At 44.5% G+C, this 17,490-nt stretch overlaps 1 protein-coding gene across 1 annotated transcript in view; it reads left to right on the plus strand.

Moving 5' to 3' along the window:
- The first annotated feature begins 415 nt into the window (after positions 1-415).
- Positions 416-17,490, plus strand: part of PLA1A (phospholipase A1 member A) — a 32,887-nt gene continuing 15,812 nt past the window's right edge. Inside the window, exons 1-4 of the mRNA XM_077807337.1 lie at positions 416-580; positions 10,952-11,153; positions 13,332-13,509; positions 17,286-17,394. Coding sequence (XP_077663463.1) covers positions 487-580; positions 10,952-11,153; positions 13,332-13,509; positions 17,286-17,394 — 583 coding nt within the window. The 5' untranslated portion in view covers positions 416-486. The remainder of the gene's footprint in view (positions 581-10,951; positions 11,154-13,331; positions 13,510-17,285; positions 17,395-17,490) is intronic.

Raw genomic sequence — 17,490 nt, forward strand, 5'->3', positions numbered from 1 at the left:
CTCGTTCATTTTCACTGGGCTGGCTCGGGGGCTGGGTATATGTGATCTCAAGCTACCAACCAATAATTGATTTTCATCACTCTCCATAAGATGGAGATGACAATACTTCCATACCTTACCAGGGAGCTCTGGGGCTTTGATTCATTAACAGTGGAAAGGACTTTGGATGGAGGGGCTACTGAAGTGTATCATTACTACAATGACAGGAACTGAGCTACAGTTAATCATGCCAGTAATTGACTTCTGAGGCTGTTTGTTTGGAGAGGGGAGTGGGTTCAATGTCCTTAATGTGAGAATCAATAATGTTCTATGCCTGTTGCTGTGACTTTGGCCAATAATCAAGCAAGGGCAGAAGTGAGGGCTCCCATGTTTTTCCAAAAAACACAGGCTGTATTAAACATTAACAGAACCAACCTGCTCAGAAGGCTCCTGTTGCAGACAGCTTGCTTTTCCCTTGCCTCTGGTGAAGGCCTTGTGGATTGCAGCATGGGAAGATTGAGCAGGAAGAAGGCTGAGGATCCCAGGAAGAAGTCTCTCTTCGTTCTTGCCGTTGTCCTGCTGCTCAGCTCAGCATGTGCAGGTAAGGAGGGCACTGGCAGAGGCTCATGCGCCAGAGGTGGTGGGCAAGGAATTGGAAGATTTGACAGATGTGGATTCTGGCAGTGAATTCAATTGATGGTCCCTACACTACACAATCCAACATGTACATCAGGTCCCTGCTAGAGCCAAGTGAGTTTTGGTAAGAAAAGTGACTGTAGAAATGGCCCTTTCTTACCCCAACATATTGGTTCCACCACACGTGTCTGTGAGGCAGGTCCATCAACTTGGCTTTACAAAAGTAATTACAGCAACCCAATGATCAAGTAAGTTTACATTGCAACATTTTTATTAGAAGTAGCTAAGTATGAGGTAGAAAGTGCCAGATGGGATGTTCAGTTTGGCAGGTTTAGTAAATTAGAAAACCGACTTCTGTCTTGAAAACGGAGCATGTCTGATCTGGAATAAGAAAGAAGATATGGGACCCTATTGTTGGTTTTAAAAAAATCACTGAAAAACTGTTCTCTTATGCTAAAATCCCATGAAACCTGCACTTCCTACATTGTAACTCCCTGCTCCTTCCCTCATTTGCTGCCAATTGGCGTTCATGGAAGGCACAGGACTGTCCTTTCTAATCAGCCTTGCTCAATCATACCATTGATCACTTGCAGTCAGAAATGCAATCCCTGGGTTCAGTTCTCCCTTCCCCATCCACACAGGCATGGGTAAGTCCCAAACAGACTTCAGTGGGAGATTCTCATATCCTGCAGTGGGAGACTTGGGCCCTCGGTCTCTTGACTCTCAGTTTCTTGCATCATTCAACAATGGTCCCTCCAGGATATTTTTTAGTGTCCTCAGTTGGGATAATGAGTGATTTGTAAGGGGATTTCTTGTTTCTGTTTTAAACGTGGCTTCAAGGTTGTTTAGAGAAGGAAAGAAAGTTTAGGGTGTAGTGGCGAGAGACTGAGCATGGGGAAGAGTCAAGCTTTTCAGTGGGGTTGCTGTGATGTTCCCCTGGTGTTATCTGAAACGGTGATCCGCTAGGTCACTCCAATCCTCGACTCTGGGAGCCAGCCTTACCCTGCTCTGCTGTGAGAACCCCCACTCCCGGGCTGTACACGCACAGCCTCTAGCATGTAAGCTGCTCCCAGCTACATGAGTGAGCACTTTTGGCCAGCCGAATGTACAACCAAATGACACTAGCCAATATCTCCAGTCCTAGACCCAACCCTAGGAACCTTGTCTTGCAGTGTCCAGTTATGCCCACTGGACGCTGCAAGCTTATATGAGTTTGTCAATTTAACAAAGAAATTGATATATACCAGGCTTGTTATCTCAAGTGGAGTCTCTGACATGCTTCAAACCAAACACACTGCTTCAGGTAGAATAAACCAACAAATTTATTAACTACAAAAGATAGATTTTAAGTGATTATTGTCAAAGTCAGATTCAGGACTCACATAATTTGTCAGACCACTCTGTTTATTAGCAAAGCACCTTGCTAATGCACCCAGATGTGAGCCCCTCTGTGAGGCCCAAGATAACCTATTTATACAGCTAAGCCAAAGCCAATTTAACATAAGAGACAAAAGAAAGCAGAAACTGACAAATATACATACATATCTTATTTGCATACTAACGTTTACCAATCTCCTAGCTCAGTAGGAGCTCTAAGTTAATTAGTTTGAGGACCCATTGTCTCACACTCCTTAATGTTTCTCTTCCTGACAACTATATTTCAACAAACCCTTCAAGTAGCATTTCTTTAATGAATTATAATTTCAATATAATTCATTCTACTTTCACAATCCCTCCTTTTGGTCAAGCTACACAATGACCAACAATTACTGGGTTCCACATATCAAGCGTTCTTTATCTCTTTGTTCATCAGTGATATTTAAAATCATCAAATTAGCACTCTGGTTTGGGGCAGCTATCTGTGTAGCATGCCTGACACAATTTTGGATACAACAGGAAAGTAACCGAAAACATACAAAAATTATTAGGATTCCAAACAGGAGAGTTAGGGCTCCCTGAAACAACCAGTTTCCTATGCCAGAGAAATTGAAAAGGTTACTTAGCCACTTCCATAAAGAACTTGGCTCTTGGTGGGGAAGATATGCGATTTGTTCTAAGTGGCTAGCACGATCTGTTACCTCATTGGTGTTGTCTGGTATATACACACAGCAGTCTTTTCCAATGAGAGCACAAGTCCCTCCTTTTGCCACCAGCACTGTCTAATGCCTGATGGTTTTGGAGGGCCATCTGTTGGATTGCTCCTGTTTCTTTGGATAGGGCTCTTAAACTTTCTCCGGTTTCATTTGCCATTATTTCAACTACTGCTTGTAACCTTAGGAGCCTTTTTGTATGGTGTATTACTCCCCCTAATGGTATTAAGGAACTGCCAATGGCCTCTTCCCAGGTTAAGGGGCTTATGTTATTTACGTGCCGTTGGGCATCTGTTAAGTCCCTTCTTTTTCGCCTGAAATTGCGGAGGCGTTCTCAAGGGAAGGCTCATGATCCCAGGTTAAGAAAAAAATTCATATCTCCATACCTGGCCCGCCACTTTTTAGTTTTGTTTGAATAATCCCATACACCGTTGGCCACAATATGCTGAAGGCAACGGCTTTTCCCCAGATCCAGCCCTGTCCCATTACACACCCAACACCAATGACCTTTTCCCTCCACCACACTTATCCATTTAGATGCATTTGTTCCCACCGCTTCCCAAGTGTCATTGCTGTTCCATATTTTGTTAAACGGACGAGGCCCTCCACTGAGGTCTGGGGACTTGAGTGGGATAGCCAGGACAGGAACACCGGTTTGAGAGTGGGCTGAGATGTGGCTGCAGACCTAGCAATTAGAAATATTAAGGGTCTGAGCTATCCACACCTGCTGCTGGATAAAAGAATTGTCATCGTGGTCTCCCCAGACCGTAAGATACCAGCAGCCGAGGAACAGGCAGAGGCGTATGTTGGAGGCAAGGCTCTTCTGGTTCTGACAACCTCAACTGAGGGAACCGTAGTCACGGTTTTACGCTCACCAGGCAGTAGGCGCTAGGCTCGCTACTGCTTTTTTTTTTTTGTTTGTCGTCTGCTTCTGGTAACCCTTACGAGAGCGTAGATTGTAAGGTATTGCAGGCTGTTCCTCTACGTCTTCTTCTGGAGTCAAAATTGACTCTGCATTGTCCTGAGGTGATGATTGGTTCTCTGGGGATGGTGCCTTCTTATACTGTGAAGCATGTATCCACGCTGCGATGCCAGATAGTTTAACAGCTGTCTGTGTAGTAAGCAGTACCTGATGAGGACCCTTCCAGCGGGGCTCCAAGGCGTGCTTTCGATGATGGCGCCGTACGTAGACCCAGTCACCTGGCTCGAGGTTGTGGCAAGCGTCGGAGGTGGGTTCCGTGGGCCAGGCGGCTCGAACCTGCGAATGGAAGTGACTTACAGCTTGCATTAGTCCCTTGCAATACTGAAGGAGCGTGCTGTGAGTCAAGTTCAAATCTGGAACGGGAGTAATGGTAGTCATAGCTCACATAGGGCGTCCCATAACAATTTCAAAGGGACTTAATTTCTGCCTTTGGGATGGAGTGGAGCTCATGTCCATAAGGGCTAATGGTAAGGCTACTGGCCATCTTAATCCTGTAGAGTCACAAATTTTAGCAAGCTTATTCTTAAGTACACCATTTCATCTTTCAACTGCACCTGCACTCTGTGGGTGGTAGGGACAGTGCAACAGGTGTTTGATACGCAACATACGGTCCAGGTGTTGAACAAGTTGTCCAGTAAAATGTGTACCCCAATCACTGGACAGAACAGCAGGAATTCCCTTGGCAGGCATAATATGATTTGACAGACATTTGGCAACAGACAGTGAGTCAGCCTTGCGACAATAAAAAAGGCTTCAGTCCAACCAGAGAATAAACATACCATAACCAATATAAATTCATATTGTTGACACTTAGACATTTGTACAAAATCAAGTTGCCAATGCAAGAATGGTGCTTGAGGCAGGCCCTGGAACCCCTGGGCCACTTTTACAGGTTTACCAATATTATGGCTTTGGCAAATGGTACAGGCTGCACAGTAGCGGGCTGCAAAAGAGTTAAAATGGGGGGCCCACCATCCTTTCTTAGTTACAGCAGAGACCAAAGAGAGAAAGAGACCAAAGAGAGACTTTCAACAGAGAGAAAGTGCACGGGAACCCTGGGAGAGGAGAAAGCCGAGGTATGTGACAGAAGCTTGACAGAGTTGTAGGTTAGAGCGAGAAGCTTTGTGACCCTTATTTGCTAGGGCAGTAAGGAGCACTAAAGAGTCAGTTTCAGAGGCAGACAATGAAGGGGAACAGAGGCGTAGATCATCTACATATTGGACTAGTGTGGACCTGGACAGGAAAACAAGGTCAGCAAGGTCTCGGGCTAATGCTTGGGAAAAATATGATGGTCTTTCTGAATACCCCTGGGGCAGTGTGGTCCATGTGTACTGTTGCCCCTTGTAAGAAAAGGCAAACAGGAACTGGGAGTCAGGGTGAACCTGGAGAGTAAAGAAAGCGGAGCACAAATCAACAACAGTAAAATGAGTTGCATCTGGTGGGATAGAAGCCAGAGTCTTTGAGAGAGGCAAGTTTTGATTCTGTCCACATATGATTTGCCTCTTCCCACCACTGCATGAAACAATCAACCTCTCCTTTTGCCAATTTAGTTGTAGGTTGGCCGAGTTTGTCTTTTAGGATGTCTACTCGGTCTTTGTCCCAAGATCCTAACAGTGGCCACTGAATTTTGGGATTCTCCTGAGTTAGCCTTTTGCATTCCCATACACATCTTCCCCCCCTTCCCCCAAGGTCAGCCTTTTGAAGCCATCCCCCACCCATGTCATGAGGTTTTCTGTTCATTAAAACACAACAATGCTAGCAACAAGACAAACACCACAGACAAACAACACAAAACATAGATCCATGGTATTCTGAGTTATTCTTCCATTGGCGCCAGCTTGCTTGTAGAGTCTAAAAACAAAAGAAACAATTTCCACCCCCCTGGTGGGGACAGATTATTGCTTAATAATAATACCACTTTCTTTTACAAATTTCCTTGCTATTTGCAGGAAAAACAGAGAAATTGCCCCCACATTTTCCTGTTTTTGTTCTATAGGCAGGCCAGGTTTCAATGGCTTTTATCTTTTAAGGGTTATGGGGAAATTATCCCACTGTTTAGTCATTAGATCCCTGAGTTTTCCTTCTTATACAGCAGACCAAGTTTATAATGTTTTTCCAGCTGTGTTAAGCTTTAAGTTTTATTTACAGGTAATAACTGAGAAGCATCATTACCATATGACCTTAGAGGGTTTTTCCAAAAATCATACACACTATACGTTGTTACAGGGATACTTATAGTTAAATTTATTAAAATTATCTTGTTATCCCATGCCTTTTATTTAGACAATTTGTTTGCTGACCAGGTATGTCCTTTATCTGCAGCTCCTTTGTGCTGCTAGTTCTTTCCTTCCTTTATCATTTAGGTAATTTGCATTTTCACAGATACTTCCTGCTTTTGGATTTAAAGCCATCAGCAGCTCAGAGACTCTATCTTAAAAGGGAGACAATCAACTTTCACCAGAGTTTTGATCACTTTTAACTTCTGTTTCCAAAACACACAGCAATCTGAAAAAGAAAACCCAACCTATTGTGGCTCCCTTTGGAGCCCTAACAGCATTTTAATTAAGTAGCATGGTATTGTTTGCATTTCTTTTGCCCCTTCTACAATATACCCTGCACATGTTCTGGGGCAAATGCACATTCCTTCCATAGTTTAACTTCTATAACATTATCCAGATCCATTTTTACATAAGGTGTAACTATTTCTTGTTTTGCTTACAGAGTTTTCATGTAGCTTTATCAAAGTGACAGTCTGATTACTCAGAGCCATTTTAAGACTCAGTGTTTCTAACATTGCTTCTTTTTGTTTTGTGCACTTCACCCCTGCTGTTGCTTCAGAAGGGCACTGTCTTTTTTTTAATTTTTTTTTAACTACAACTCTCATCTGCTATTTTGTTACAAAAACAAACAAAAAACAAACAAACAAAAAGAATCCAGAATTTTTTTTTCTATTCTCCTATTTTGACTGCCCTGCTGCAGCCACAACTTAAAAACATTTTAAATTTTGTAAAGCATTGAGTTACCTTTTAAGGGTTAAATGCCAAATCCCAAAGCCAAACAACACTAATTACCTGTGTCTAGCAAAAAGGCCTGTCAGTTTTGCAACTTTGAATTAAAGAGTCAAATGGATTTTTAGTGGCATTATTTAAAACAAAAGCAAAACCAACTGGTCCTTAGAACTTTACATATTTACACACACAGAGACAGATACATACACTTTTTCTTTCCCTTAACATCCCTTCCACACTGCTCTGTTTGTTTGTTTTTTACATCTTACATTCCCTTTATACATTTGAGGCAGTTAAGTTCCAACAGAACACCCTTACATCCTTTAGTGATTTTGATTACATTACCCAATAGTCAAACAATTTTTATCAGATTCTCTCTCTGCCTGCTGCCTGCAGCAGTCCCTTATAGACCATTTCTGTGGGAAAAGGGCCCATTTTCCCTCAGAATAGCTGTAAAGGCTTCTGGGGACAGAAGCGTAGTGCTGGTAGTAGTCACTCTACCTGACCCCCTTGGCCTAGACCATTTTTCCAGAAATGTACAGGAGTCCGGACTCTTCCTAAAATACATAAACTGAGCCGGCGTTCCTTTAGGGAACTGTCCCAACTTAGACGTCTGGTTACCCATACAGGAGGACTTTACACACCAATCACACAAGAAGGAAAGTCGCATTCATCAGAGCGATGCCCGGTGCAACACACAAAAAGAGCCCACAGGCTACTGCCTCAATCGCCCTTGCTTTCACACCAAGGGTTTTACCCAAGGTGCGGTGCGGCTGCGATTGTGCAGATTTCACTCATTCAGACCGTGGGGACAGGAACCCTTTGGTCAGCCGATCCCCAGACGGAGACGGCGCCCAGACTCAAACACACCACAGGGAGGACGGATAGACACAGAGACAAGACAGTCCCCAGTCCGGACAAAACATAGAAATAATTACCTGACTAGATTCCTGATGTCAGATCCTGGGATCCCTACCAGAACAGAGTGGAAACCAACAGGTTCAATGGCGTAGACTTCACTGTGGTCATGCACCCTTCCATTCTGGTGGAGGACCGCTCGGGCCAAATGCCCAGGTGCCGGCTTGCCACGGCCGTCCTAAGAAGAGTCAGGAGTCACATGGCCCTAGTGAAGACGGTTGCCATCTCGGTGGGACCTCCAAATTGTCAAAGTCAGATTCAGGACTCACATAATTTGTCAGACCACTCTGTTTATTAGCAAAGCACCTTGCTAATGCACCCAGATGTGAGCCCCTCTGTGAGGCCCAAGATAACCTATTTATACAGCTAAGCCAAAGCCAATTTAACATAAGAGACAAAAGAAAGCAGAAACTGACAAATATACATACATATCTTATTTGCATACTAACGTTTACCAATCTCCTAGCTCAGTAGGAGCTCTAAGTTAATTAGTTTGAGGACCCATTGTCTCACACTCCTTAATGTTTCTCTTCCAGACAATTATATTTCAACAAACCCTTCAAGTAGCATTTCTTTAATGAATTATAATTTCAATATAATTCATTCTACTTTCACATTATAAGTCAAAGCACAAGTCAGATTTGGTCAAATGAAATAAAAGCAAAACACATTTTAAGCTGATCTTAACACTTTCAGTGCCCTTACAAACTTAGATGCTTCTCACCAGAGGCTGGCTGCTTGCCCTTCATCCAGGCTCTCCCCTTTGATCAGCACTTCAGTTGCTTGGGGATGGTATCTGTAGATGGAGGTGGAAGAGAGAGAGCATGGCAAACATCTCTCCCTTTTATCATGTTCTTTCTTCCCTCTTGGCTTTGAAGCGCAAGTCAGGTTAGCATTACCTCATCGTAGTCCCAAACTGACAAGGGAAGGGGGGTGACTCACTCAAGAGTCCAACAGATCCTTTGTTGCTGCCTAGGCCAGTGTCCTTTGTTCCTGTGAGGCTAGGCTGGGTTTGTCTCATACATGCCCTGATGAGGTGTGAACTGCCCCTCTGCTCCTGGAGAGTTTTGCCTGGGCTTGTTTTAAGCCATGAGGACACATTTTCAGCCTCATAACAATATACATGAAATTACAATCTATAACATTACTATAACAACAATGCTCAGTGCATCATGAGCCTTCCGAAGACACCAGATATGACAAACTTTGCACTGGATACCACACAATCATATTATAAGGTTGGACGTGGGGGTGCAGGGTGTTCCTCCAAGGTACAGAGAGTCACAGTTGCACCAAGAATGAATATGACCTACGAGGCACATTTTCAAATTGTCACCCATGTTATTCCTGCACAATATATACGTGCATGTAAAAGTGTCACTGAGCATATAAAAATATAGCATTTCTGTAGTGTTCTCCATGCAAAGATTTTAAAGCACTTTACAACTAATAATATACTTAACTTCACAATATACCTGGCAGATTGCATACTATGATGATGGACTAAACAAAACACTAAGGGCTTGCTTATGTGGGGAAATTTACCAGCCTAACTACACCAGTATAATTATACCACTCTAGTTAGACCAATATAACCGCCTGTGTTGACAGAGAGCTTATACTGCTTTCAGAATGACAAATGCAGCACACAGAATAAAAGACAACCCTTTGGGGCACTGTAGCAGATGTGCTGTCATGGAGGTGGGGGCTTGGAGCTCTGCCTTAAGGGACTGAAGAGGGACCTTACTTTGATCTCGAGTGATCCTCTCTGGCTGGTGTTCACTGTGTTGGTGATAGGATCTGGAGAGAGTCATCTCTAGATCTCCAGTGACTAAGAGAGAGTAGCCAGGTATGCTGGAGGGTGGAGGTGGAAAAACACATGCAAGAATTACACAGACCAAAGTGGACATGTGCTTCACAGAGGTATGTCAACAGTCTGAGCCTTTCTGAAGCCAGTCATTCATGATCAGAGCTTCATTGTGTCACGTGCTGCACAAACACGGAGCAAAAGACTGTCCCTGCCCCCAAAATGTCACAATGTGAATAGTTACAACTCTAGCTGATCTATCTGCTGGGGTTTCCAAGCCTGAGAATCACTGTTACTCCCCGCAGCATCAGCAAATGAGAGTTTTGCTGCAGCTGAGCTGTGTGTGTCAGCTCACTGCCACACCAGCTTGTCTGCCTTGCCAGCAAACTCTTCTTGCCAGTCCAAACCTTGCCTAGCAGGTAACAATCAGTGAACCCCAATTCCCAAGTTCCCCAGAGACGTGCTCAGCCCCTCACAGAACTTTATCTAGTTCATGGCTCCTTGAAAGAGAGAGTACACAGCAACTTATTAACTTAACTTGGGTTGACAAACCCTCCACTTCAACCAAAGCATAGAGATGGTTTATAGTGAAAAAAAAAGAGGTACATTCATTAATAAAAGGGTATCAGCTTAAGTGATACCAACTATAAGGAATAAAGCTAGAAATGGTTACAAGCAAACAAAAGTAAGAATAGGCTTCTAAGACTTCGATCTAACTTAACAAACTAGAGTCCTTTGTTCAAAGAAGTTTTTCTCACCCATCTTTCTTCCAGTCTGGCTGACCAGTTTTTTAGCCAGGACCCTTCTCATATCTCAAAGTGCTTGGTTTCTTTGTCTCCTCAGGTGAAGGACAACTTAAATTAGTGGTTCTCTCCCCCTCTTGTCATAGTCCAGTAAACCATTGAAATGTATTCTTGAAAAGGAAGCCCAGTTTCTCTTTCCTGCTGAGGTGTAGATGCCAGGCTGTTTTCTCCCCCACTTGTCAGCTCTGTTTACCTTTTATGTAGATGTACCTTCATTGTCTCTGCCTGGCTGGTCAGAAAAGCAAATACACACTCTTTTATCTAGGGCAGACTGGCCTTATGTATTGCTTGCCAAGCACATTTTAAGAACATAATTCCAGCACATATTTATAACTCTCTGTATATCCCTGTGCATATACCATGCAATGTTTTTTGGGACCAGCATGTTATCGTTTGTATACGATAGATTATGACAACAGTGTGTTAGGTGCAGTGAGTAGGTCAGGCCCGATGAGTTGCTGACACACAGTAGCGAACTATCAACGGGCCTCAGTGCCACAAGAGTACTATCCTCATTTTACATGAGAAATGGAGGCACAGAAAAATTAAGTGACCTGCTGAAGATCACACTGGAAGGCTGTGGTAGAGTAGAGAACTGTATCCCACTCGCCAATGTCTCAGTGCAGTGCCCTAACTACAAGCCTATCGTCCCCCTCCCCTCCATTTGCTCTTTCCCAGTGGGCATACACAGACGAGGCATGCATGTTTTTGTTTCTTTCTCACTGCAGGGCATGAGACCTATGTCCCAGCACAGCCCTGCTCTGACTTTCAGACTGCAAGCTTCTTACAGGGCAGGAAACTTAAAGTCCAGTTTCTTCTGTTCACCTCCTCAAACCCCAGCTGTGGGCAGCTGATATCACTTGGCGATGACATCAAGAACTCCAACTTCAATACTAGCCTGGACACCAAAATAATAATCCATGGCTTCAGGTAAGCATAAACTGAGCTGGACACTTTCAGTCCCAGTGACCTCAGAGATCTCCTTCTCTCTCCTCATGTCATACCTCAGCAATTATTATTTATTATTTGTATTACCATAGCACCTAGAAGCATTGGTCATGGACCAGAACCCCCTGGTGCTAGGCATGGCACAAACCCAGAATGAAATGATATTCCCTGCCCCAAAGAGTTTATAATCCACAATCAGGCAAGGTGCTTACATCAGAGGGGAAGATATTCCATGTCAAAAGACCTGAATTTCAAAATGTCAGTGAAAAATCTAGTCAACATTTCTAATTCTAAACCAAAGGAAAAAAGGGAGAAAATGTTAATATACTTTTTGTGACTTTTTCACCCTCATCTTGAGACAAGCTGCAGAGCTGGTCAAAATACTTCAAATTTCAACTTTTCAATTAAATGTTAAAATTTCAAATATCCACAGGTTTTATAAAACAGGGATATCCCCCCACCCCCTCCCAAAATTAGGTCTTTCCCCCTGTTTTTTTACTAATTTTATTCATGAAGAGTCTTTGCTTTGGAGTTTTCTCCCTCTGTCCCCCCAGCCATTCAGTGCATGGATTTCTTAACCTGCTAGGAAGCCTGCCAAACCCACCTTTCTTCTTCTCATCCTGGAGGCAGGGAGTTTGAGCTAGGGTTTTTAAAGCTGTGGCCATTTGGTGGGTTTGTTTTATTGTGGGAGCATCAGCCAGCCCATAGTTGATTTTAAATCATGTTAGTTTAATTTCCGTGAAGGGTGAGACATTATAAAATGAAATCAATAAATAAAATACACCCAGAGGTAAATACATACCATTTTATGGAAGAGGAATTGTGACACAGAGAGCTTAAAGCCCAAATTTTTCAAGGTATTTAGGCATCGCTACACTCAGCATTGTAATGCCCAATTGATTTAGGAGACTAAACCTCATTTTAAAAGGGATTTAGGGACTTGTCAGCCAAAATCCAAATTCCATGGACAATTGACAGGATTTTGGCTCTTAAGTGCCTAAATCCCTTTTAAGAATGGGATTTAAGCTTCTAAATCAATTTGGTGTTCCAGCACTAAATGCCTTTAAAAATCTGGGCCTATGTGACTTGCCCAAGGTCTCTTAGCCAGCTGGTAGCAGAGCTGAGACTAGGAGCTCCTAGTGCCTAGACCTCTATCCCATTGTTCGCTAGACTATACTCTGTCTATGGAAGGAAATTTCTTCTTGACCTCAGCTGGTGATCAGCTTAAGCACTACAGCAAGACTGATACCTCTGGCAATTTCACTCAAGCTGTTGTCACTGCAGGTGTTAGTTTTGGTCATGTAAATGTCTGATTTCTTTCTGACTCATAATGGGCAGGATGGTTATAGGTGAAAAGAGTCTGTGAACTGCAGTGAAGGAAGGCTGTTTGGCGCAGTCTGATAGTAGACAAAACTTTCACCTACTGTATGGCAGTCCCAGCAGGGAGATTTTGAGATACCACCTGTAGCTGGGTAGTCACCCTGCTCCGGCCCTGAAGGGGTTAAAGCAGCCCTGGAGAGGGCTACAGCTAGGGAAAAGCTAGGCTGATTGGGGGAAGCAGCCACAGCTGGGACCACGCCCCAATCAGGGCCCAGCTGGCCCTTATAAGAGGGCTGTGGGCCAGAAGCAGAGGAGTCTCATTCTAGCCCTGGAGTGGGAAGGGCTAGTTGCCTGAGAGCAAGGTACCTGAGGTAGAGAAGGGCAAAGGGAGCTCTAACCTCATAAACACCCAGGCTGCAGGCAGAGGGGCAGCCTGGGAATAGGCAGAGGCAGCTGGTCCTACCCCCTTGCCTGTGATAAGTGGCTATTACAGACTGCAGTCTGCCCCAGTGAGTGGGGGCTAGATGATGACTGGCAGTAGCCACTGAGGCAAGGTGGGTTTAGAGGGTTGGAGGTTCCCCTGGGAGGGGAGACTCAGAGTGTGGGGGTCCTGCTGGGGCAGAACCCTGGGGTCTGGGAGGGACATGGGGCCAGCAGCAGGTGAGACACCAGCCTGCAGAGGGTGCTCTGGGCTGGAAGAGCTGATTCCCAGGATGACCAGCAGGAGGCACTGTGCCAGTGAAGCATAGCCTTGCTACACCACCCCAGAGGGGAAGTCTGCATGTGTGCTTGCCCCATTTTGGAAGGCATCTGACCTATTTATTTCTGATGGCTCACCAGAGCACTTGGCACAAAGCCCTCCTGGATCAATGGACTCATTGGTGCATTATTCCGAGCTGCCAAGGTGAATGTAATTGCAGTTGACTGGGTTTATGGAGCTACAAGAAACTACCCTGGTGCTGTGGAAAATGTCATGGAGCTGAGCATAGAGATATCTCGTTTCATCAGCAAGTTGCTGGTAGGTGAAAATGAATGTCTGTGTGGGAGGAGCATAGCCAAGGGACAGAAATGGGTGTGAATGCAAACCAACCCAGACAGTAGCTTCCACTCTGACCTCTGTTTATTCCATAATAAGCTCACTGCAGTGGCCAAACAGAATCTCCATCTTCCCGGATCCTCTTCCTCCTGACAGGTTTCAGAGTAACAGCCGTGTTAGTCTGTATTCGCAAAAAGAAAAGGAGTACTTGTGGCACCTTAGAGACTAACCAATTTATTTGAGCATGAGCTTTCGTGAGCTACAGCTCACTTCATCAGATGCATACCGTGGAAACTGCAGCAGACTTTATATATATATACACACAGAGAATATGAAACAATACCTCCTCCCACCCCACTGTCCTGCTGGTAATAGCTTATCTAAAGTAATCATCAGGTTAGGCCATTTCCAGCACAAATCCAGGTTTTCTCACCCTCCACCCCCCCACACAAATTCACTCCCCTGCTGGTGATAGCCCATCCAAAGTGACAACTCTTTACACATGTGCATGCTAATGAAGTTAGGCCATTTCCTGCACAAATCCAGGTTCTCTCACTCCCTCACCCCCCTCCAAAAACCCACCCCCATACACACACAGACTCACTCTCCTGCTGGTAATAGCTCATCCAAACTGACCACTCTCCAAGTTTAAATCCAAGTTAAACCAGAACATCTGGGGGGTGGGGGTAGGAAAAAACAAGAGGAAATAGGCTACCTTGCATAATGACTTAGCCACTCCCAGTCTCTATTTAAGCCTAAATTAATAGTATCCAATTTGCAAATGAATTCCAATTCAGCAGTTTCTCGCTGGAGTCTGGATTTGAAGTTTTTTTGTTTTAAGATAGCGACCTTCATGTCTGTGATTGCGTGACCAGAGAGATTGAAGTGTTCTCCGACTGGTTTATGAATGTTATAATTCTTGACATCTGATTTGTGTCCATTTATTCTTTTACGTAGAGACTGTCCAGTTTGACCAATGTACATGGCAGAGGGGCATTGCTGGCACATGATGGCATAAATCACATTGGTGGATGTGCAGGTGAACGAGCCTCTGATAGTGTGGCTGATGTTATTAGGCCCTGTGATGGTGTCCCCTGAATAGATATGTGGGCACAATTGGCAATGGGCTTTGTTGCAAGGATAAGTTCCTGGGTTAGTGGTTCTGTTGTGTGGTATGTGGTTGTTGAGTATTTGCTTCAGGTTGCGGGGTTGTCTGTAGGCAAGGACTGGCCTGTCTCCCAAGATTTCTGAGAGTGTTGGGTCATCCTTTAGGATAGGCTGTAGATCCTTAATAATGCATTGGAGGGGTTTTAGTTGGGGGCTGAAGGTGACGGCTAGTGGCGTTCTGTTATTTTCTTTGTTAGGCCTGTCCTGTAGTAGGTAACTTCTGGGAACTCTTCTGGCTCTATCAATCTGTTTCTTTACTTCCGCAGGTGGGTATTGTAGTTGTAAGAAAGCTTGACAGAGATCTTGTAGGTGTTTGTCTCTGTCTGAGGGGTTGGAGCAAATGCGGTTGTATCGCAGAGCTTGGCTGTAGACGATGGATTGTGTGGTGTGGTCAGGGTGAAAGCTGGAGGCATGCAGGTAGGAATAGCGGTTAGTAGGTTTCCGGTATAGGGTGGTGGTTATGTGACCATTGTTTATTAGCACTGTAGTGTCCAGGAAGTGGATCTCTTGTGTGGACTGGACCAGGCTGAGGTTGGTGGTGGGATGGAAATTGTTGAAATCACGGTGGAATTCCTCAAGGGCTTCTTTTCCATGGGTCCAGACTTATCCTTGCAACAAAGCCCGTTGCCAATTGTGCCCACATATCTATTCAGGGGACACCATCACAGGGCCTAATAACATCAGCCACACTATCAGAGGCTCGTTCACCTGCACATCCACCAATGTGATTTATGCCATCATGTGCCAGCAATGCCCCTCTGCCATGTACATTGGTCAAACTGGACAGTCTCTACGTAAAAGAATAAATGGACACAAATCAGATGTCAAGAATTATAACATTCATAAACCAGTCGGAGAACACTTCAATCTCTCTGGTCACGCAATCACAGACATGAAGGTCGCTATCTTAAAACAAAAAAACTTCAAATCCAGACTCCAGCGAGAAACTGCTGAATTGGAATTCATTTGCAAATTGGATACTATTAATTTAGGCTTAAATAGAGACTGGGAGTGGCTAAGTCATTATGCAAGGTAGCCTATTTCCTCTTGTTTTTTCCTACCCCCACCCCCCAGATGTTCTGGTTTAACTTGGATTTAAACTTGGAGAGTGGTCAGTTTGGATGAGCTATTACCAGCAGGAGAGTGAGTCTGTGTGTGTATGGGGGTGGGTTTTTGGAGGGGGGTGAGGGAGTGAGAGAACCTGGATTTGTGCAGGAAATGGCCTAACTTCATTAGCATGCACATGTGTAAAGAGTTGTCACTTTGGATGGGCTATCACCAGCAGGGGAGTGAATTTGTGTGGGGGGGTGGAGGGTGAGAAAACCTGGATTTGTGCTGGAAATGGCCTAACCTGATGATTACTTTAGATAAGCTATTACCAGCAGGACAGTGGGGTGGGAGGAGGTATTGTTTCATATTCTCTGTGTGTATATATATATAAAGTCTGCTGCAGTTTCCACGGTATGCATCTGATGAAGTGAGCTGTAGCTCACGAAAGCTCATGCTCAAATAAATTGGTTAGTCTCTAAGGTGCCACAAGTACTCCTTTTCTTCCTCCTGAGTATCACAGCCCAGCTGTGCATTGAGCTCTCATCTGCTGCTCCAACCCATCACTCCATGGGTCTGTGTACTAAGGACTCTGCCTTTCTCCACCTCTTGCCCCCTCTCACTTACCCTATTGTATAGCATTGTGTTTCACTATATTGCATTGTACCGTACTGCATTGTCCTGCCTATATCACAGGCCCTGCACAGTATTGTATCCTCACATATTGCAGGCACTGGCCTTGATCCTCCATTGCTTTCCCCTTATGTCATCGTTTACATCTGTGAAAAGTGGGTCTCAAACCCTATCAAAGGCAAGGTGGTAGGATAAACGTGGTGTGTCCTGTCCCATAATACTGTATTGCCTCAGAATGTGTTGCCCTGTATCTGTTGCATCCCATTGTATTAACTAGGGCACATGGTATCATATCATATTGACCCTTATTCAGAAAACACCAACGTAAGTAGTTAAGTCCCATTCAAGTCCATGGAATCTAATCTATGCAACTAAAACCAATGAAACAATGAGAGAAAACAACCTCAGCATGGGGTGGGGAGGTGACAAAGCTAGGAGAGAGACCTTGTCCTTCTTGTTCCTGCTGAAGGGACATCCAGGTGTTGGGGGTAGTGTCACCCAACTAGGAGGTTCTGTGGGAAGTGCTCCAGAGTGAAGATAACCCAAGGGGAGGGAACATGAGAGTATGTAGGGGGCTGGAGGAGATGACTGCTCTGACTTGGAGTGATCTTGTGTTCATGATCAATGTGTCAAAAAGAACCAAGTAAGGACAATATCAAACCACCCTTCACTTCTCTCTGGTTAACCACCTTATGCACTGAGAAAAGCAGTGCAGCCCAGGAGCAGTGCACAGGACAGGAGGTCAGCAAACCAGGCTTTGCCACTCACTGATCTGCTGCGACTGGGTAGATCACTTTTCCCTGTGCCTCTGATTTCCTATCTGTAAAATGGGGGTAAATAATAGTGATTTGCCTCTGAAAAGTGCTTTGAGACCCTGGGATGAAAAGTATTAACTATTATTCACTCTTCAGGTACTTGGAGTGTCAGGGACATCTGTGCACCTCATTGGAGTGAGCCTTGGAGCACATGTTGCAGGTCTGGTGGGGCAGTTCCATGGAGGCCAGCTGGGAAGGATTACAGGTATTGTAACATTGGGAGAATCCTGGACCCAATGGCCCTGAATTGTGAGGACAGAAAGAGCATGTCAAGGTTGATGGAAAGGATTTGATAATGGTT

This window comes from Eretmochelys imbricata, chromosome 1 (genome assembly GCF_965152235.1).
Source record: "Eretmochelys imbricata isolate rEreImb1 chromosome 1, rEreImb1.hap1, whole genome shotgun sequence".
Taxonomy (NCBI): Eukaryota; Metazoa; Chordata; order Testudines; family Cheloniidae; genus Eretmochelys; species Eretmochelys imbricata.